This window comes from Microtus pennsylvanicus, chromosome 4, assembly GCF_037038515.1.
Source record: "Microtus pennsylvanicus isolate mMicPen1 chromosome 4, mMicPen1.hap1, whole genome shotgun sequence".
NCBI lineage: Eukaryota > Metazoa > Chordata > Mammalia > Rodentia > Cricetidae > Microtus > Microtus pennsylvanicus.
Genome location: NC_134582.1, coordinates 106285145 through 106307572, shown reverse-complemented (window position 1 = coordinate 106307572; position 22428 = coordinate 106285145). Strand labels below are relative to the sequence as shown.

Here is a 22428-nt window from a genome sequence, read left to right as displayed (position 1 = left end):
CCTGAGGTGGAAAATTGAGGTCTCAGATTTTAGGTCTAATATTTTAACAGTAGATTGAATACCATTCTGTCAAAATGAGTTCTGTGTCACAGAGTAAAACAGTCAAATGTTCAGTCTGTATTTTTTGGTATGGCTCCAAGGTAAACAGGACTCATTAGGTCTGAAAATCTGTGCAGCAAGTCCATCAGGAGGCTTGAAATCACCAGTTATCACCATGATCTTTTTATTTCTTGTTAGACTGCAGTAAGTGGTTATTGGTTTAGGTACCCTTTTCTGGGCCTACATCATGGTGGTGTGAAGAGGGCAGGATTATGGTCTTAGGAACCTCTTTTTGCTTTTCTTTACGAAGGCATTGGTACCTGTGATGTCATCAGGGCTGACACGCTCTGTACACCTGCATAATCTGACTACCTGTCAGGATGGCACAGACCTACTTAAATAAACTAATTTAATATCAAAAACAAAACAAACAAACACATCGTAAGTGGAGGTGCAAAGAAACATTTGCCCACCATTTCAACAACCTCTAACTCTCTGCCCGTCAGACAAGGTAAAAAAGGGTCCAAATAATTGGGCCAATACAATGTGCTTCCTATTAAAATCAGAATCATATTTCATTTGTAGAGCTATTTGGATGGTATCAGAGTTTCTAGGACTAGCTTACAGGCAATAATTAACTCTTTTCTATAGGAACAATTAACAGCAATAACTGTCATTTCAAGCCATGAGGTCATTCATCGGGACATAGATATTTAAAACAAACTTGTGAGTTTAACAGGAATGAGGGCAGTGAACAGAGGCATTGCAAGTACTCAGAACACAAAACCCATGCAGCCACTGTAATATTCAGATTCCTCTAATCCTAGAAAATGTGCACAAAGCTAACCACAAATCGCTGAGAAATGAAAATGCATCTCCAGAACTTGAGGAATAACGTCCTACCCAGATTCAAGTTCTGGAATCAGCTCAGACTGGTGTATAAAAAAGCGGCCTGTCTGACAAACAGGTTGCAGGAAAAGCAGGCTGCAATACCAACTGACATAATTGCTGTTCAAAAGGCCCCACAGAAGCAAATGGCACCATGAAATATTAGATAGTGGAACACCTGCTCACACGAGTTGCCCCCACGTACTGGGCTACATGCAGTTGACATTGAAGAATCATGACTCAAAATGCACTCATCTCATGGCAGTATATACTCCCTCATTAATCCCATTAATTATCAGGATCCCCCAGTTCAGAGCTGTTCCATATTCCCTTAGATGTCCTGAGGTAACTCAGTGGGGTACAGATGCCCTGAGTCATCTGCTAGGATCACAGTTCTCTGCTACCCTGTGTTCTAGGAAGCAATACAAGGTTCTGCTAGTCACCATCCCTAGCTGCAGCCTGGCAGTTACATGAAATTTTTCAGGTTATATTTTAATAATTCAGTTTCAACTGTAGCACTCTATCTAAAGAAGTTGTGCAATTGAACTTGACATTGAGAACTACATTTTAAAAAGACCAGTAAATATTCCTATTGAGTGAAATCATAGAATGGTGAACTTACAAACTTTAAAAATATTAGGATGTAGAAATTGAAGTTATAAATCTTTGAAGACAAATGCAAATCTAGACATTGTTACAGTAATTAAGATACAAATAAGAAAGGAACCTGTGGCCTGGCTGTGGTGGCACACGCCTTTAATCCTAGCTCTTGGGAGGCAGAGGCAGGCGGATCTCTGTGAGTTCAAGACCAGCCTGGTCTACAAAAGCTAGTTCCAGGACAGGCTCCAAAACCACAGAGAAACCTTGTCTCAAAAAACCAAAAAAAGAAAGAAAGAAAGGAACCTGTGTGTTTGGAAATTCAGTGGGGGAAATGTAGAGAAAGAAAAAGAAAGAGTTTGGTTGGGGAAATTTGCAGTACAATTCAGTTGTGTTGAAAGTTAACTTGTTAAAACATGCATGTACATAGACAGAAAGGCACACACACGAATACACATTTTAACAAGTCAATTTTGCTAGTATAGAACTCAAACATATCTCCTTTAAAACTTTAGGGTTTCATTCCAGTTACCAAACTCACCTGTCAGAGCACACATATAACTCAGAGTCCACAGGGAAGAGGAGGAGTTCAGGGACCCAGTCTACAGCAGCACATGTGTCCACCACTGACTCTCGTATACCAGAAAATGCTATTATGTGAAATGTTTTTCAGATAAATGTCTAGCATTACTGATGTCTTCTTGAAAAACTCTTTGTATCCCGAATACAAGATTTTCTACCCAGAAAGGAAGAAATGCTTTTAAAATTTATTAAGCAAATAGTTATCCTCTTCATGACTATGTTTGGAACTCTGGGAAACATTTCTGTTTGTGTGAATTATATTTTCAGTTGGTGTGGAGGGCCTGAGAAGAATCCTATACACCTTATTCTCATCCACTTGGCTTTTACAAACATCATAATCCTTCTTGCAAAAGGATTGCCAAAGACCATGGCAGCTTTTGGTTTGAGAAACTTCCTAGATGAGATAGGGTGCAAGATCCTCATTTACCTGACAAGGGTGGCCCGTGGGGTCTCCATCTGCACCAGCAGTCTCCTCACTGTGGTCCAGGCCATCATCATCAGTCCCAGAGCATCTGGATGGAGAAGGCTAAGACCACAGTCTGCATGGCACATCCTTCCATTCTTTTCATTCTTTTGGATACTCAACGCTTTAATAGGTATGAACCTAATCCATTCCATCACAAGAACAAGCCTGAATATATCACAGTTTAAGAGTGAAGACAACTATTGTTCTTATACGCAAGAAAGTCAGAAAACAAAATGGATTGCTCTCCCTCTCATGGTCCTGAGAGATGCTGTGTTTCAGGGAGCCATGGGAGGCGCCAGTGGCTACATGGTACTTCTTCTCCACAAGCACCACCAGCATGTCCTCCACCTCCAGAACTCCAAGCTTCTCTACAGAACTCCCCCTGAGCTGAGAGCTGCTCAGAGTGTCCTCCTTCTGATGCTCTGTTTTGTTTTCTTCTATTGGGCTGACTGTGCTTTTTCTCTACTTTTAAGTCTTTCTTTAGTGGACAAATCCTTGATTGGAAATATTAGAGAATTTTTAATCCTTGGTTATGCAACTTTTAGCCCTGCTGTGTTGATTCACAGGGATAGACTTCTCCCTGAGTGGTGGCATGCTCAGTGGGAGAAATTGAGAAAATGCCTTTCTCCTTTATTTGTTCAATGAATTTTATAATATCCTAGTTTTATAATACTTTATGTAAGACAATAATCTCACAAAGGATTTTAAGCGTGTTTTTTTCTTACACAATCTTCCAAGTAAGTCACAGCCTTGAGCTGAGAGAGAGATCTCTGTAAACTACAGTCATATGTGAATCCTTAATCTCCATTTTTCCTCTCTTTAGAAGGGATTTTTTTAAAAAAATCTTATATTTGTACTGTGTATGAATAATTTACCTGCATTATGCCCTTGTAACACATACATGCTTGGTGCCTGTAAAGAGTAGAAGAGATAATCAAAAGCCCGTGACTGACTGGAGTTAGAGAGGTTGCTCTGAACTAAAGTGTCGTTGCTAGGAATTGATCCTGGGTCCTCTGGAAGACAAGCTAGTGAGTCATGTCTCCACCATTGAGAAAATGGTCTTAATTATATTGTGTAAAACAAATTTTACTATCACCATGATGGGGAGAACACAGATGAATTTATGTAAAAGGAGACTAAACATACTGGCTGCCTTGAATAAATAATCACAGAGAAACTATATTAATTGCAACACTTTTTCCCTGATGGCTCAGATGGATTTCTAGCTAGCTCTTACATCTTTTTTTTTTATTGAGAAAAGGAAAAAAAAGTTTCTGCCTCCTCCCAGCCTCCCATTTCCGTCCACCTCGTCTCAACCTTCTCCCCCTCCACCCACTCCTCCCCCCACCCTCTCCAGTCCAAAGAGCAGACAGGGTTCCCTGCACTGTGGACAGTCCAAGGTCCTCCCCCACCTGTCCATGTCTAGGAAAGTGAACACACAAACTGGCTAGGCTCCCACAAAGCCAGAACATGAAGTAGGGTCAAAACCCCGTGCCATTGTCCTTAGCTTCGCATCAGCCCTCATTGTTCACCATGTTCAGAGATTCCAGTTTTATCCCATGCTTTTTCAGTCACAGTCCAGCTGGCCTTGGTGAGCTCCCAATAGATCAGCCCCACTGTCTCAGTGGGTGGGTGCACTGCTCGTGGTCCTGACTTCCTTGCTCATGTTCTCCCTCCTTCTGCTCCTCATTGGGACCATGGAGATCAGTCCAGTGCTCTAGTGTGGGTCTCTGTCTCTATCTCCATCCATCACCAGATGAAGGTTCTATGGTGATATGCAAGATATTCGCCAGTATTGCTATAGGATAAGGTCATTTCAGATTCCCTATCCTCAGCTGCCCAAGGAACTAACTGGGGACAATGCCTTGGGCTCCTGGGAACCACTCTAGGTTCAAGTCTCTTGCCAACCCTAAGGTGGCTCCCTTAACTAAGAATTGTGCTTCCATGCTCCCCTATCCAAAATTCCTTTATCCCAATCATCCTGTTTCCCCAAGTTCCCCTCATCCTTCCCTTCTCACTTTTTTCTCCCCATCTCCCCTTACCCCTGTCCCACCCCACCCCCAAGATCCCAATTTTCTCCCCGGCAATTTTGTCTACTTCCCATAGCCAAGAGGAAAACTATATGTTTTTCCTTGGGTTCACCTTCTTATTTAGCTTCTTTAGGTTCACCAATAGTAGACTCCCTGGCCCGTATTTATGGCTAGAAACCAATTATGAGTGAGTACATCCCATGTTCATCTTTTTGGGTCTGGGTTACCTCACTCAGGATAGTGCTTTCTATTTCCATCTATTTGCATGCAAAATTCGAGAAGTCATTGCTTTTTACTGCTGAGTAGTACTCTAGTGTGTATATATTCCACACTTTCTTCATCCATTCTTCCATTGTAGGGCATCTAGGGTTATTCCAGGTTCTGGATATTACAAATAATAGTGCTATAAACATAACTGAACAAATGCTTTTGTCATATGATAGGGCATCTCTTGGGTATATTCCCAAGAGTGGTATTGCTGGGTCCAGGGGAAGGTTGATCCCGAATTTCCTGAGAAACCGAAACACTAATTTCCAAAGTGATTGCAAAAGTTTGCATTCCCACCAGGAATGGATGAGGGTACCCCTTCCTCCACAGCCTCTCCAGCAAAGACTATGATTGTGTTTTTGATCTTAGCCATTCTGACCGTGTAAGATGATGTCTCAAAATTGTTTTGACTTGCATTTCCCTGATTGCTAAAGAGGTTGAGCATGACCTTAAGTGTCTTTTGGCCATTTGAATTTCTTCTGTTGAGAATTCTCTGTTCAGTTCAGTGCCCCATTTTTTAATTGGGTTAATTAGCATTTTAAAGTCTAGTTTCTTGAGTTCTCTATATATTTTGGAGATCAGACCTTTGTCTGTTGCAGGGTTGTTGACGATCTTCTCCCAGTCAGTAGGTTGCCTTTTTGTCTTAGTGACAGTGTCCCTTGCTTTACAGAAGCTTCTCAGTTTTAGTAGGTCCCATTTATTCAATGTTGCCCTTAATGTCTGTGCTGCTGGGGTTATACATAGGAAGCAATCTCCTGTGCCCATCTGTTGTAGGGTACTTCCCACTTTCTCGTCTATCAGGTTTAGTGTGTTCGGACTGCTATTGAGGTCTTTAATCCATTTGGACTTGAGTTTTGTGCATGGTGATAGATATGGGTCTATTTTCATTCTTCTACAGGTTGACATCCAGTTGTGCCAGCACCATTTGTTGAAGATGCTTTCTTTCTTCCATTGTATACTTTTAGCTCCTTTATCAAAAATGAGGTGATCATAGGTTTGTGCAATAAAATTCTGGTCTTCTATACAATTCCATTGGTCGACTTCTCTGGTTTTATGCCAATACCACACTGTTTTCATCACTGTAGCTCTGTAATAGAGTTTGAAGTCAGGGATGGTAATACCTCCAGACAATCCTTTATTGTATAGGATTGTTTTGGCTATCCTGGGTTTTTTGTTTTTTCATATAAAGTTGATTATTGTCCTCTCAAGATCTGTGAAGAATTTTGATGGGACCTTGATGGGGATTGCATTGAATCTGTAAATTGCCTTTGGTAGAATCGCCATTTTTACTATGTTGATCTTCCCAATCCAAGAGCAAAAGAGGTCCTTCCATTTTTTGGTATCCTCTTCAATTTCTTTCTTCAATGCCTCAAAGTTCTTGTCAAATAGATCTTTCACTTCCTAGGTTAGAGTTGACCTAAGATATTTTATGCTGTTTGTAGCTATCGTGAAAGGTGAAGCTTCTATGATTTCCCTCTCTGTTTCCATATCCTTTGTGTATAAGAGAGTGACTGATTTTTTGGAGTTGATCTTGTATCCTGCCACATTACTAAAGGTGTTTATCAGCTGTAAAAGTTCTTTAGTGGAGTTTTGGGGGTCGCTTATGTACACTATCATATCATCTGCAAATAACGAAAGTTTAACTTCTTCCTTTCCAATTCGGATCCCCTTGATCCCATTATGTTGTCTTATTGCTATTGCTAGAACTTCCAGCACTATATTGAAGAGGTATGGCGAGAGTGGACAGCCTTGTCGTTTTCCTGAGTTTAGTGGGATGGCTTTGAGTTTCTCTCCGTTTAATTTGATGTTAGATGTCGGCTTGCTGTATATAGCTTTTATTATATTTAGGTATGACCCTTGTATCCCTAATCTCTCCAAGACTTTTATCATAAAGGGATGTTGAATTTTGTCAAATGCTTTTTCAGCATCTAATGAAATGATCATATGGTTTTTTTTCTTTCAGTATTTATATGCTGGATTACATTGATAGATTTTCGTATGTTGAACCAGCCCTGCATCTCTGGGATGAAGCCTACTTGATCATAATGGATAATTTTTCTAATGTGTTCTTGGATTCGGTTTGCCAGTATTTTGTTGAGGATTTTTGCAATGATGTTCATGAGTGAGATTGGCCTGTAATTCTCTTTCCTGGTTGAGTCTTTGTGTGGTTTTGGTATCAGAGTAACTCTAGCTTCATAAAAGGAATTTGGTAATGACTCTTCTGTTTCTATATTGTGAAATACATTAAGGATTATAGGTATTAGGTCTTCTTGGAAGTTCTGGTAGAATTGTGCATTGAAACCATCTGGTCCTGGGCTTTTTTTGGTAGGGAGGTTTTTGATAACAGCTTCTAATTCTTCGTGACTAACAGGTTTATTTAGATTGTTCACCTGGTCCTGGTTTAACTTTGGTATACGGTATTTATCTAAAAAAGTGTCCATTTCTTTTACATTTTCCAGTTTTGTGGCATACAGGCTTTTGTAGTAAGATCTAATGATTCTCTGAATTTCCTCTGTGTCTGTGGTTATGTCCCCCTTTTCATATCTGATCTTATTACTTTGCATATTCTCTGTCTGCTGTTTGATCAGTTTGGATAGGGGTTTATCAATCTTGTTGATTTTCTCAAGAAACCAACTTTTTGTTTCATTGATTCTTTGTATTATTTTCTATGTTTCTATTTTATTGATTTCAGCCCTCAGTTTGATTATTACAGTCTTCTACTCCTCCTAGGTGAGTCTGCTTCTTTTTTCTAGAGCTTTCAGGTGGGCTGTTAAGTCTCCAATGTGAGCTTTCTCTGTTTTCTTTAAGTGGGCACTTAGTGCTATGAACTTTCATCTTAGCACTACTTTCATAGTGTCCCATAAGTTAGAGTATGTTGTTTCTTTATTTTCGTTGAATTCAAGGAAGACTTTAATTTCTTTCTTTATTTCTTCCTTAATCCAGGTATGGTTCAGTAGTTGACTGTTCACTTTCCATGAGTTTGTAGGCTGTCTGGGGGTAGCATTGTTGTTGAATTTTAACTTTAATCCATGGTGATCTGATAATACACAGGTGGTTACTAATATTTTTTTGTAACTGTGGAGGTTTGCTTTGTTACCGACTATGTGGTCAATTTTCGAGAAGGTTCCATGAGCTGCAGAGAAGAAGGTATATTCTTTCCTATTTGGGCGGAATATTCTATAGATGTCTGTTGAGTCCATTTGCTTCATTACCTCCATTAATTCTCTAATTTCTATGTTAGGTTTCTGTCTGATTGATCTGTCTATTGGCGGGAGAGGAGTGTTGACGTTTCCTACTATTAGTGTGTGCGGTTTGATGGCTGCCTTGAGTTATAGTAATGTTTCTTTTACATACGTGGGTGTTTTTATATCAGTGGCATAGATATTCAGGATTGAGACTTCATCCTGATGAATTGTTCCTGTTATGAGTATAAAATGTCCCTCTCAATCTCTTCTGATTGATTTAAGTTTGAAGTCAACTTTGTTAGAAATTAGTATGGCCACACCTGCTTGTTTCTTAGATCCATTTGCTTGATAAGGCTTTTCCCAGCCCTTTACTCTGAGTAAGTGCCTGTCTGTGTGGTTGAGGTGTGTTTCTTGTAAACAGCAGAATGTTGGATCCTGTTTTCGTATCCAATCTCTTAGCCTGTGCCTTTTTATAGGTGAGTTGAGTCCATTGACATTAAGTGATATTAATGACCAGTGGTTGTTAACTCCGGTCACTTTTTTAGTAGTAGAGTTTGTGTGTTTCCCTTCTTTGAGTTGCGCTGGTTTAGGGTCTCTAGATGTCTGAGTTATTGTGGTCATCGTTGGACTCCTTGGTTAGTGATTTTCCTTCTATTACTTTCTTTAAGGCTGGATTTGTGGCTACGTATTGTTTAAATTTGATTTTATCCTGGATAGTTTTGTTTTCTCCATTTATAGTGAGCGAAAGCTTGGCTGGGTATAGTAGTCTGGGATTGCAGCAATGATCTCTTACTTTTTGAAATACATCTATCCAGGACCTTCTGGCTTTCATGGTTTCCATGGAGATTCAGGTGTAAGTCTGATAGGTTTACCTTTATAAGTAACTTGGCCCTTTTCCTTTGAAGCTCTTAATATTCTTTCTTTATTCTGTATGCTTTGTGTTTTGATTATTATATGGCAAGGGGATTTTTTTTTGATCCAGCCTATTTGGTGTTCTGTATGCTTCTTGAACCTTCATAGGTACCTCTTTCTTTAGTTTGGGAAAGTTTTCTTCTATCATTTTATTAAATATATTTTCTGGACTGTTGAGCAGCACTTTTTCTCCTTCTTTTACTCCAATTATTCTTAGGTTTGGTCTTTTTATTGTGTCCCATATTTCCTGAATGTTTTGTGATGAGAGTTTGTTGGACTTGCTGTTATCTTTGATCAGTGTGTTTATTTTCTCTATGTTATCTTCAGAATCTGAGATTCTTTCTTCTATCTCTTGTATTCTGCTGGTTATGCTTGTTGCTGTAGTCTCTATTTGTTTACCTAGATTTTCCATGTCCAGCCGGCCCTCTGTTTGTGTTTTCTTCTTTGCCTCCATTTCAGTTTTCAAATCTTGAACTGTTTCCATTATCTGTTTGATTGTTTTTCCTTGGTTTCCTAGGGTATCATTCACTGATTTACTCAATTCTTCAAACTTTCTGTTATACTTCTCATCCATTTCTATAAGGGCATTTTTTACATGCTGTTTAAGGGCCTCTATCACTTTCATAAAGTCAGTCTTTTCTACTTCTTCTTGTTTAAGGTGTTCATGTCCTCCTGTTGTGAGGTTGCTGTGTTCTGGTGGTTTCTTGTTGTTTTTCAGATTGTTGGGTGAATTCTTGCATTGGCGCCTGCCTATCTCTTCCTCAGAATGCTCCCCTAAGGATCTTCTTTTACAGGAACAGGTCTCCTTGCCCACTAATGTACCTGTCCAGTGATGTCACTCCCCAATGATGGCTCTCCTGGTGCCCAGATCAGATCTCCGTGCTGCTTGGGTAGCTCTTACACAAAGGACCTACCTTGCTTGCTGCAGGCAGGCTATTGAGACAAAGGAACTACCGCCCTCCCGGTTGTCCTCCCGATTTAGAATCGGTCCCAGTGCCAGAAGAGGCTGAGCTGGGAGATGTTATGTGGCCAAAGAGGGGAGGGAGGCAGACGGGGCGGGGTGGGTTCTGGATGCAAGCAGGGTGGGATAGGAAGAGAGAGGAGTTATCAGTCAGTATAGCCCCTGCAGGATGACTAGGAATTGTAGGAGGGATGAGGAATGTCTGAGTTCCCTGTTCTGGGCTGCTGCCTAGGCTAAGAAACTCACTCATCCCAGTTATGGCCCTCCTGTTGCCCAGATCGGATCTTTGTGCTGCTTGGGTAGCTTGTAAACAAAGGGCCTACCTTGCCTGCTGCAGGCAGGCTTAGCTCTTACATCTTAAATTAACTAATTTCTATTAATCACCAGGATGGTATAGCCTTCTAGTACAGTTCTGGTGTCTTCTCCTCAGCAGCTACATGGCAATAGCCTGACTCTGCCTTCTTTTTCCCTTCATTAAGGATAGTTTTCCCACCTAGCTCTAGTGTGCTCTGCCATAGGACAAAACAGATTGTTATTAACCGCTGTTAAGAAACATATTCACTGCATACAGAGGGGAATCCCACATCAAATTTGATTTATTTTATCAATTTTATACTGATTTAATATGTTATCCAAAGAAATTCATTATCTTGTACTTGATGCTGCACTTGCTGAATGTTAATTTAGCTATGATGCAGTTTTGAGATTCTTCAAAGTGTCTGAATACTTCCATCTGTAGAAAATATTTTACAGAATTGTGAAAAATGGTATGAACTACATCCACTTCCTGGAATCCCAATGCACCAGTCACAGAAGTTAGATGCACTGAAATGTTTCTTTGGTCTTATATTCATGAAGGTTCTCTGCAGGAATTAAGATTTTTCATATGGGATAAACTGGATAAGGAATACACGGTAAAGTTTCTTTTTTATCTCCATCTATAGTTTCTCTGTTGATTAAAAAATGTAGATTTCCCTTTTTGCAAAATTAAAATGCAGTGTGAAACAGACTGAGACTTGTTTGCACCTGCCCTTTGTTAATGCCTGATTGCTCTCCTCAACACTATCCAGCTGTTTGTCATCAAAGAGCTGCAAAAGGATCTCATTTTACATTCATTTAAGTGAAGGATTCACTGCTTGATTTCTTAACATAGATCCACACAATAAGATAGTGCCAAGGTTCTAAGAATCTGTTAGACCCATCCCTAAAAATAGTAATTGATATTATCATTGAACATGAAAGTGTAGACTCACTAATCACCAGTTTTATGCCATATTTAAGAGAATGCTCTGTACTATCTGACTAGACACCTGTAACATATTGGTTGCATCATGGTTCTACTTCACAATGATGTATACATTTTTATATTTTGCTTGGTTGCTCTGTATATACAAAACATTAAAGTAAGTGATGTGTATTTTAATTCTGTTACAGATTATTAAATACCTTGTTCTTCTAGTATTAAGATTTATTTTATGTATGTGTCTGTGTGTGTGTGTGTGTGTGTGTGTGTGTGTCACATTTGTACAGTTCCCCACACAGACCAGAAGAGGGCACTGATCACAGGGAGCTAGAGCTACAGGCAGTCATGAGTCATAGATGTGAGTGCTGTGTAAGGAGCCAGGGTCCTCTGCAAGAAGAGCAGTCTGCTAACCATCCCTGCTGCTCCTTCTCACATTTCTCATGTAGTGTGACTTGTTTGTAGGGAACATCTACTACTTCTCCGAGTCTCACCCTCTTCTGTTACAGCCGTTTTCTAGTATCAGAGAACCAGACTATAAAAACTTTACCAGACAGTTTGTGTAATTTGACTTGAAATGAAGTGATGTAAGAACCCAGAGAAGGAGTGAAGAAAGATGTGTTACATCTTAATGATGAAAAGTTCAAGGTTAAGAATAGATACAGGTCTGAAGAGATGCCTCTATGGTAAAAGCACCTGTCAACAGGTCAGACAATCTCTGTCTCTAATGAAGAAAACTGACTCCCACATGTTGTCCTCTAACCTCCAGATGTGTGATGTAACACACCATAAAATAAACTGTAAAATAATTTTTAAAATTTATAAAACAATAGACAGGAGATACATACTTGTTGACACAGCATGCCCAAGAATGATCTGGACTCTGAGTAGCACATAAAGTTGCAATTTTCAGTTTTCCCTTAAAAGTCAAATTAGATAAAAAAAAAATTGATAAGAAGATAAATTAGATAAATTAGAACTTTTCATTCATAATGAAAATAAATAAAAATCTAAATAAGTCAAGGGTTGCAAAGGCAATCTGGAAATGTGACTCAGTTATGTTCTTTATGTGATGTACAAGAGATTTGACAACTGGAATCAGATTAGTATAAACATCATCCCAAACTTTCTAATTTCCTTTTTTTCTTAAGACAGGATTTCTTTTTGTGGTCCTGGTTATTCTGCAACTTGCTTATAGACCAGGCTGGGCTCAAACTCACTGAGGCCTGCCTGTCTTTGCATCCCAAGTGCTAGGAATAAAAGTGGTAAAGTGGTAGTCATAGTTTTTCTTCCTTCCTTCCTTCCTTCCTTCCTTCCTTCCTTCCTTCCTTCCTTCCTTTCTTCCTCCCTTTCTTTCTTTTTTATTTTTTGGAGGCATTGCTTGTCGCTAACATGGACCTGTGGAACATTATGTGAAATAGAATAGGTCAGCTACATGTAGACAAGTATATAATTTTGCATAATCTTACTAATAAGTGGAACCTAAATGAAAAGAGAATAGAGTAATCAGTGTGTGGTGTGTAGCCTACAGTCCTCAGAAACTCCCTCCATTTGTGAACCTGGGTGTGGCTGGTTTGTCCATATAATCAGGAATATATAACTGTGGCTACTCAGAGCTTTACAGTCTTCACCCTCAGATTCTCCCTGTCACGTGACTTTCCTAGGCCGACATTAAAAGCATCTGTTCACCCCAGATATGCTAAAAAAAAAAAAAAAGCTGTGCAAAGAACTGGTTCCATCCAGGCTCAGTTGAGTGAAGCCGTTTACTTGGATCCCCTGGGCGCATCGTTATTTATAGGGACATGGAAGATATAAAGCTGCATATAGGGAGTCTGGCTTCAACATGCATGACAACCCAAAAACATCCATACAAGAAGAGATCCCCAAAACGAAGATCCTAACAATACTATTCACACAGAAGTCTACTTTTATTAATGTGCTTGTGATGGAAGATTATGGTGGAAGCTTAAGGTGGGAGAAAGAAGGTATGTCATCAAGGAGGGATATGGGGAAGGGTTTTTAAGTGGTAAAACCACAAGAAGATCTTCAATATCTACCAAAGCAAGCAAAACCTGGTCTTTCCTGCCAAGTTTAAGTGGTTAAGGTGTTCAAAACACTCTGGGTATCTGGATAAGCAACTTACAAAAGCCAAAAAGGCAATCATTCATATAATAACAAGGAATATTGTCACATTTTTGAGTAAGGGGTCACTCAATCATGGTTACTGGCAGCTTATCTTCCCAGTACTGGAGTCAGAGACAAAAGGCTGTGGTACCAAGATAGGTGCCTAGGTAAAATGGAGTTTCTGTAGCCATCACAGTGGAACAGGCTGACCTGGCATCAGTTAGCAGCACAGGATGATCTTGAGCTGCTGCAGCTTCCCAAATGCTGTGATTACAGACCTTTCCACCACTCTTACATTTCCTTTAATGATGAAATGTATTATGACATTAAAATAAATATTATAACAATATATCTCCTTTTCTTAAGAAGTTTGGCATCTCACAGTCTCAAGACTAGCTCAGGGAAACAGGCAGGAAACAGGCAGGTAGAAAGTAGATTCACACCATCTTCCCATTCCACCCATTCCTGTTGCTATCATGTGACTTTTAGATTTGTGTGAACACTGGGAAAGTACAGGCAGTAATGCTTCTGTCAGATATGGATATTTCATTTTATCCCCAAATTCAGAGCACAAGAACAACATCAGAAAGCGGAGGTGGAGATGAGATGACCCTTATCTGTGGTGAGTTTGATGGCAGATTGAAGATGACAGTAAGACAAGCAAATATCATAGTTAGCACATTTGATCAACAATTGTGTGACATTGCTGAGTTCTAAAACTAAGAAAACTAGTGTTAATGCAACTGGACAATTATGAACAGGTTAGACATTAAAGTACCACCACAAGAAAGTCTGGAACACAGAATCTCTCAAATGATGGCATTGTGGGTCTGGAGACTGTAGACATAGACTGCTCTTTTGTTTCCTGGCCTCCCAGACCTGAATAATCACACAGAAACTATATTAGTTACAGAACTATTTGGCTTATTAGCTCAGACTTCTTATTAACTAACTCTTACATCTTAAATAAATACATTTCTATTAATCTGTGTATCACCACAAGGATGTGACCTACCAGTAGGGTTCTGGGGCATCTGGTTCCTTGGGCAGCTCCATGGTATATGCCTGATTCCACCTACTCTTACTATATATTCCTTCTAACCTGGTTATTTTATGACCTGCCATTGTCCAAAGCAGCTTTACTCATTATCCAATAAAAGCAACACATATACAGAAGGAAATCCCACATCTGCCTTCCCTTCTCACTCTGCTCTCATGCTCCCAATTTTCTCAGGAGACCTTGCCTATTTCCTCTTCTCAGAGGTATCTATGTATATTTCTCTTAGGGTTCTCTTTGTTACTTACCTTCTCTGGGGTCGTTCACAACAGGCTTCTTATTTTTTTTTCCTTTATACCTAGTAATCACCAATGAATGCATACAATGCTCAACTTTCTGGGTCTGGGTTACCTCCCTCGGGATGTTTTTTTTCTAGTTGCATCCATTTGCATGCAAATTTCAAGATGTAACTTTTTCCCATTCATTATATAAATGCACCATACTTTATTTATCCAGTTTTCATTGAGGGGTGTCAAGGTTGTTTCCAGGTTCTGGCTATTACAAACAATGCTACTGTGAATTCAGATGAACAAATGTCCTTGTAGTGTGTTTGAGCATCCTTTGAGTATATGCCCAAGAGTGGTATTGCTGGGTCTTGCAGGAGGTCAATACCCAATTTTCTGAGAAACCGGCATACTGATTTCCAGAGTGCCTATATAAATTTGCATTACCACCAGCAATATATGAGTGTTTCTCCTTACTCTACATCCTCTCCAGCATAGGCTATTATTGGTGGTTTTGATCCTAGTCATTCTGACAGGTGTAATATGGTATCTCAGAGTTGTTTTGATTTGCATTTCCCCAATAGCTAACAATGTTGAACATTTCCTTAAATATCTTTTGGTCATTGATTCTTCTGTTGAGAATTCCCTGTTTGGTTTAGTACGCCCCTTTTTTGTAAATTGTGTTATTTAGAATTTAATGTCTAATTTCTTGAGTTCTTTATGTATTTTGGAGATCAGTCCTCTGTCTGATGTGTGGTTGGTGAAGATCTTTTCCCATTCAGCAGGCTGCCTTTTTGTCTTATTGACTGTGTCCTTTGCTTTACAGAAGCTTCTCAGTTATAGGAGGTCCCATTTATTTATTGTTGCTCTCAGTGTCTGTGCTACTGGGGTATATTTAGGAAGTGGTCTCCTGTGCCCATGCATTGCAGAATACTTTCCACTTTCTCTTCGATGAGGTTCAGTGTGTTTGGATTTCTATTAGGGACTTTAATCCATTTGGACTTGAGTTTTGTGTATGGGTATGGATCTATTTGCACTCCTCTACATGCAGACATACAGTTATGCAAGCACCATATGTTAAAAATGCTTTCTTTTTTATTGTATAATTTTAGCTTCTTTGTTAAAACTAGGGTGTTCATAGGTGTGTAGATTCATATTCAGGTCTTCAATTCGATTCCATTGGTCAATCTATCGGTTTTATGCCAATATCAACCTGTTTTCATTACTGTATCTCCATAATAGAGCTTGATATCAGGGATGATGGTGCCTCCAGAAGTTCCTTTTACATACAGGATTGTTTTTTTTAAATATAGGATTGTTCCTGGGTTTTCTGTTTTTCCATATGATGTTGAGTATTGTTTCCAGTCCTACGAAAACCAGTGTTGGGATTTTGATAGGAATTGCATTGACTCTGTAGATTACTTTTGGTAGGATTGCCATTTTTATTATGTTGGTCGTACTTATCCAAGATTATGGGAGAACTTTCCATTTTCTGGTATCTTTTTCAATTTCCTTATTCAAAGACTTAAAGTTCTTGTCAGACAGGTCTTACATTTGTTTGGTTAGTGTTACTCCAAAATATTTTATGTTATTTGTGACTATTGTGAATGGTGATGTTTCTCTGATTTCGTTCTCAGCTTCTTTATCATTTGTGTATATGAGGGCTACTGTATTTTTTTAGTTGATCTTGTATCCTGACACATGGTACCATAGTTTTTAGTCTCAGTTCTGAACCCACCTTTATTTGTATCAAGTTGCATTTGGGATAGGAAGGGCCTCAAGAGAACTAGCTTGAAAAGTAGAGAGGGACCACTCTAGGACACACCTAAGTTAAAATAGTGCCCTTAAAGTTTTCTAAGTAAAGATTGCTTTTAGAATAAAGTCAATATTGGAAAGGTTTTTGTATTTCAAGTCCCACATGATATTTAAAGTTTTTAATGGGCAGGAATGAATGAGTCATTTACAGCAAAGTTCTTCACTGCAGATGGGCGCAGGTCGAACAAAGGACTCTAAATCGTCCTAGTCCATGTTAGGGACTTGATCTGACAGCAGAATCTCCAGTGCTTAGCATCATTTATTCCAATTCTGTAGAATGAGGGATTTGAGAAAGAACAGCAAGAGACCTGGTCTATGTGTCAGAAGTAGATTCTGCCCAGGTCACAGCTTGTCACTTTGGGAAGACAAGAAACAGTCAGGAGACACAGCACAGGGAGCACCATACACAAAAACTTAGTTGTTCATTTTCTCAACTCACCTTCTTCCTCTCAAAATAATTAATATCTATCTAATTAAGCTTGAAATAAATTCTGAGCAAAACAGATGTAGTAATTGTGGAGAGAGGGAAGCTGTACTTCAGGGACTGGGGCTCAGCAGAGGCCTTCCTTCCCCCTGACACTGTGACAACATGAAACGTGAAGTCTGAAATTCCTGATAGAAGCCAAGAGCTCACAAATCCTAAAGTACAAATATGTCCAGGCAAGTGTCACCTTCCTAGAGATGCTCCAGATCCTGTCTGCACCACAGAGGTCCAGGTGAGTACATGGAGGTAAGATCTTCCATCACCTCAGCTGTCTGTGGGGAGTTCCATTAAAGCAGAAGACTCTCTCTGGCTAATCCAGGGAGCAGATGCCATGCTTTGTGATCCTCAGGACCTCCACTTTCCTTCTGTCCCTGGTGCTAGAAAGATCAAAGAAGACTACTTCCTGGAGATACAGAGATGGAACAGAAATGCTGAGGCATCACTATCCATCCCCAGGCAAGAGTACCATGGGTCTTTGACTAAGGCTACATTTCTAAATTGATTAATAAGATACATAAGATTTTCAGATGTCTGTCAGACCCTGGAGATCATCATGATACATTAATGTAGCTTCAGGACTAGAGAGATTGAGGCAAGGGCATTGTCGTTCAGGGCTAGTCTATTTTACAGAGAGACTTTCTCTCAAAAATTACTAGATAGATGAAAGACAAAAAATTTCTTCTTTTAGGTTTTGTAAGTTTTCCAGCGCTGTGACTTCACCAGTGTCGCTAGTGTTTGTAACACTTGTACTTTTTACTTTCGATGCATTTTCACTTTTCTAATATTGGCATAGGTTACAATAGGCTTCTAACTCCCAGTGTTTCGGTTTCCTGTCTGTATCCATCCTTAAAGACTCTTAATTTTCTCACATACTATTATAATACTTGTCTTAAATTCAGTCATTATTTGCCATGCTGGGTGAAGAATACAACACTCAGTATAACAGTTATCATTACCATCTTAAGAACTGCTGCTATTTAAGATCCAGGCTGTGGAGGAGGACATCCTGAAACAGCTCATCTTAAGTTTATCCTATGCTAAGCAGCAATGAGCAACAATCTTTTTAGTTTTGTCTTTTGCCTGCTTGCTTGTCTCTTTTAGAGATAAACACAATGGATGGATATAACTTACTTCATCGATCTAAACTCAAGTCCATCCCGTCCTTTAAATTCATTTCCTTTAGCATTTTACAAATGATGTGGAAGATGAGACACCTCTTCATCCACTAACAGTGACTTCAGTAGAAAGGAATCAGTTATTAGAAGATCACAGCCTGGTCTCAAATATGATTCAAAGTTTGGAAAGGGAAGAGAGGACAAGAAAAGTAGGAATCCCCATGAAAGCAAGGATTAAAGAAACAGAAAAAAATGTTAATATCTTCCATCAGTATTTTGGTGAACTGATATCAGGGATTGTGGCAGATTCCAATCACTGAAAAAACACTTAATTTTTATTCTAAATATGTCAGTGAATACTGATATGTTTTCTTTTAATATCTGGAGCATATTTTATTTGTACAGATATTTAGATGGTGTTATGATTTCTAGGACTTACTGAAAAAGGCAATAATTACCTCTTTGCTAAAGGAACAGTTGAAAGCAAAAACTGACATTTCTAGCGTCATGAGGCCACCTGATCACAAGTTTCAGAACGAGGGTAGGTTGATGAAGGTCACTGGTAAGATCATTTGGACACAGACATGTAAAGTTATCCTGTGAGTTTAACAGGAAGGAGAGCAGTGAATAGAGACACTGCAAGTACTCAGAACACACAAACCAATGCAGCCACTGTAATATTCTGATTTTTCATATTCTAGAAAAGGTGCCCAAAGCTTATAGCAAATCCCTGAGAAATGAGAATGGAGCTCCAGAACTTGAAGAATAGCATCTTACCTGAGTCCAAGTTCTGGAATCACCTGGGGCTGGTAAATAAAAAGCAGCCTGCCTGACAAACAGGTTGGAGGAAAAGCAGGCTGTAAAACCATTTGACATAATTGCTGCTCAAAAGGCCCCAGTGAAGCAAATGCGAACACGAACTCTTACATAGTGGAACCCCTGCACACACCGTTGCCCCTACTTACTGTGCTACATGCAGTTGACATTGAGGACTCATGACTCAAAACGCACTCATCTCATGACAGTATATACTCCCTCATTAATCCCATTTAGGTTTACCTCATCAGGATCCCCTGGTTGAGAGCTGTTCCATGTTCCCTTATGTGTCCTGAGGTAACTGAGTGGGCTACAGATGCCCTGAAGTCATCTGCTAGGATCACAGTTCTCTGCTACCCTGTGTTCTAGGAAGCAACACAAGGTTATGCTAGACACCATCCGTAGCTGAAGCCTGGCAGTTACATGAAAAATATCAGGTTATATTTTGATGGTTCAGCTTTAACTATAGGGCTCTATCTGAAAAGGTTATGCAATTGAACTTGACAGTGAGAACTACTTATTAAAAATAACTAGTAAACATTTATGTGGAATGAAATAACAGAATGATAAACAGAAAATTAAAAAATATTAGGATGTAAAATTGAAGTAATAAAGCATTGAAATCAAATGCAAATCTAGAAATTGTTAAACTAAGTAAGATGCAAATAAGAAAGGAGCCTTTGTCTTTGAAACTGGGTGGAGAAATATGATGAAGTAGAGAAAAATAGGAAGAAATTTGGTTGCAAAAAGATGGAATTCAATTCACCTATGCTGAGAATTAATTAGCATAATTCACACACCCAGAAAAATGGACACACACATTCAAACAAGTCAATTTTGCTAGTATAAAGTTCAAACATACCTCCTTTAAAACGTTAGAGTTTTATTCCAGTTACCAAGCTCCCCTGCCAGGGCACACACATAACTCAGAGTCCACAGGGAAGAGGAGGAGTTCGGGGACCCAGTCTACAGCAACACATGTGTCCATCACTGACTCTCTTATACCAGAAAATGCTATTATGTGAAATGTTTTTCAGATAAATGTCTAGCATTACTGATGCTTTCTGGAAAGACTCTTTGTATCGTGAATGCAAGATTTTCTACCAAGGAAGGAAGAAATGTTTTCAAAATTGATTAAGCAAATAGTTTTCCTCTTCATGACTGTGTTTGGAACTCTGGGGAACATTTATGTTTCTGTGAATTATATGTTCAGTTGGTGGCGAGGCCCTGAGAAGAAACACATCCACCTTATTCTCATCCACTTGGCTTTTACAAACATCATAATTCTTCTGGCAAAAGGATTGCCAAAGACAAATGGCAGATTTTGGTTTGAGAAACTTCCTAGATGACATAGGATGTAAGTACACCATTTACCTGTCAAGGGTGGCCCGTGGGGTCTCCATCTGTACCAGCAGTTTCCTCACTGTGATCCAGGCAACCATCATCAGTCCCAGAACATCTGGATGGAGGAGGCTCAGACCACAGTCTGCATGGCACATCCTTCCAATCTTTTCATTCTTTTGGATACTCAATGCTTTAATAGGTACGAACCTAATCCATTCCATCACAAGTGTAAGCCTGAATATATCACAGCTTAAGAATAAAGATGACTATTGTTATTTTATGCCCGAAAGTAAAAATACAAAATGGACTGTTCTTTCATTTATGGTCCTGAGAGATGCTGTGTTTCAGGGAGCCATGGGAGGGGCCAGTGGCTACATGGTGTTTCTTCTCCACAAGCACCACCAGCATGTCCTCTACCTCCAGAACTCCAAGCTTCTCTACAGAACTCCCCCTGAGCTGAGAGCTGCTCAGAGTGTCCTCCTTCTGATGCTCTGTTTTGTTTTCTTCTATTGGACTAACTGTGCTTTTTCTCTAATTGTAAGTATCTATTTAGCAGACAAATCTGTGGTTGGAAATATTCAAAAATTTCTGGCCCTTGGTTATGCAACTTTCAGCCCTGTTGTGTTGATTCGCAGGGATGGACTTCTGCCTGAGTGTTGCCATGCTCAGTGGGAGAAATTGAGAAACTATCTCTTTCATTTTTCTGTTCAATGAGTGTGAATGAGTTCTCAGTTCTGCGATTTTGTGGGTAAGACCAAAAAATTCTCACAGAGCAAGTTAGGTTGGGGTTATTCTCAAACTCTCTTTCTGGTGGCCACAGCCTTGACCAGAGAGAGAGAGAGAGAGACAGACAGACAGACAGAGACAGAGAGAGAGAGAGAGAGAGAGAGAGAGAGAGAGAGAGAGAGAGAGAGTTCTTAGAAACATATGGTGATAAAAGAGATCTTATTCTCCAATTTTCCTCTTTTTTCAAGTGATTATTTTAATTCCTATATTTTTGTGTATGAATAACTTACCTGCATTATGTCCTTGTAGCACATCCATGCCTGGTGCCTGTAAAGGGTAGAACAGGTCATTAAATGTCCTGTGACTTACTGGAGTTGGGATGGTTGCTCTCAACCAAAGTGTGGTTGCTAGGAATTAAGCATGGGTTTTCTGGAAGAAAAGTTAGAACTCTCCATTCTTGAACTGTCTTCAGCACAAGAAAATGGTCATAATTATATTTTATAAAATTGTTTTTTACTGTCACCAAGACAGGAAGCACACAGATGAAATTGATCAAATTTATCAGTGTCATAGTGATTTAGTCATGTTATCCAAAGAAATCCATATCTTGTACCTGATGCTGTACTTGCTAAATGTTAGTTTAGCTAAGATGTGATTTGGGGTTCTGCAAAGTGTTTGTATGTTTCCTTCTGTAGAAACTGTTTTTACAGAATTGTGGAAAACGGTAAGAACTACATCTACTTCCTGGAATCCCAGTACACTAGTCACAGAACTCAAATGTACTGGAATGTTTCTGTGGTCTTATATTTATGAAGGTTCTCTTTAGGAATGAAGATGGTCCATAGGGGATAAACTGGATAAGGAATACACGGTAAAGTTTTATTTTATCCATCTATAGTTTCTATGTTGATTTAAAAATGTGGATTTTCCTTTTTGCAAGATTAATATGCAGTGTGAAGCAGACTGAGGCTTGTTTGCAGCTGCCCTTTGTTAATGCCTGGTTGCTCTCCACAACATTTTCCAGCTGTTTGTCATCAAAGAGCTGCAAAAGGATCTCATTCTACATCCATTTAAGTGAAGGATTCGTTATCTGATTTCTTAACTTAGATCCATACAATAAGATATCGACATGGTTCTAAGAATATTATAGACCCATTCTGAAAAATATTTATTGATATACTCATTGATCATGAAAGTATTGAATTGCGAGAGGTGGGTTTATGCCTTGTTTAAAAAACTGCTCTTTTCTATCTGACTAAACTGTAACAGTTTGGATTCCTCATGGCTTTACTTTACAATGATGTATAAGTTTTATATTTTGCTTGGTTGCAGTGTATATACAAATTATTTAAGCAAGTGATGTGTATTGTATTGTGATACAGGTTATTAAATAGCTTGTTTTTCAAACATAAAATTTATTTTATGTATGTGTCTCTATGAGTGTATGTCAATGTGAGTGTGTGTCTGTGTGAGTGGGTCACATTGGTACAGTCACCCACACAGACCAGAAGAGGTCACTGATCACAGGGAGCTAGAGCTACAGGCAGTCATGAGTC

At 39.2% G+C, this 22428-nt stretch overlaps 1 protein-coding gene and 1 pseudogene across 1 annotated transcript; both read left to right on the top strand.

The window, feature by feature from the left end:
- The first annotated feature begins 2254 nt into the window (after window positions 1-2254).
- LOC142848866 (vomeronasal type-1 receptor 4-like) lies at window positions 2255-3217 on the top strand. The gene has a single exon (XM_075971047.1). The coding sequence runs from the start codon at window positions 2279-2281 to the stop codon at window positions 3215-3217; it is 939 nt and encodes a 312-aa protein (XP_075827162.1). The 5' UTR covers window positions 2255-2278.
- A 16563-nt stretch (window positions 3218-19780) lies between these two features.
- On the top strand, window positions 19781-20898 carry LOC142848865 (vomeronasal type-1 receptor 4-like; annotated as a pseudogene).
- Window positions 20899-22428: the final 1530 nt, after the last annotated feature.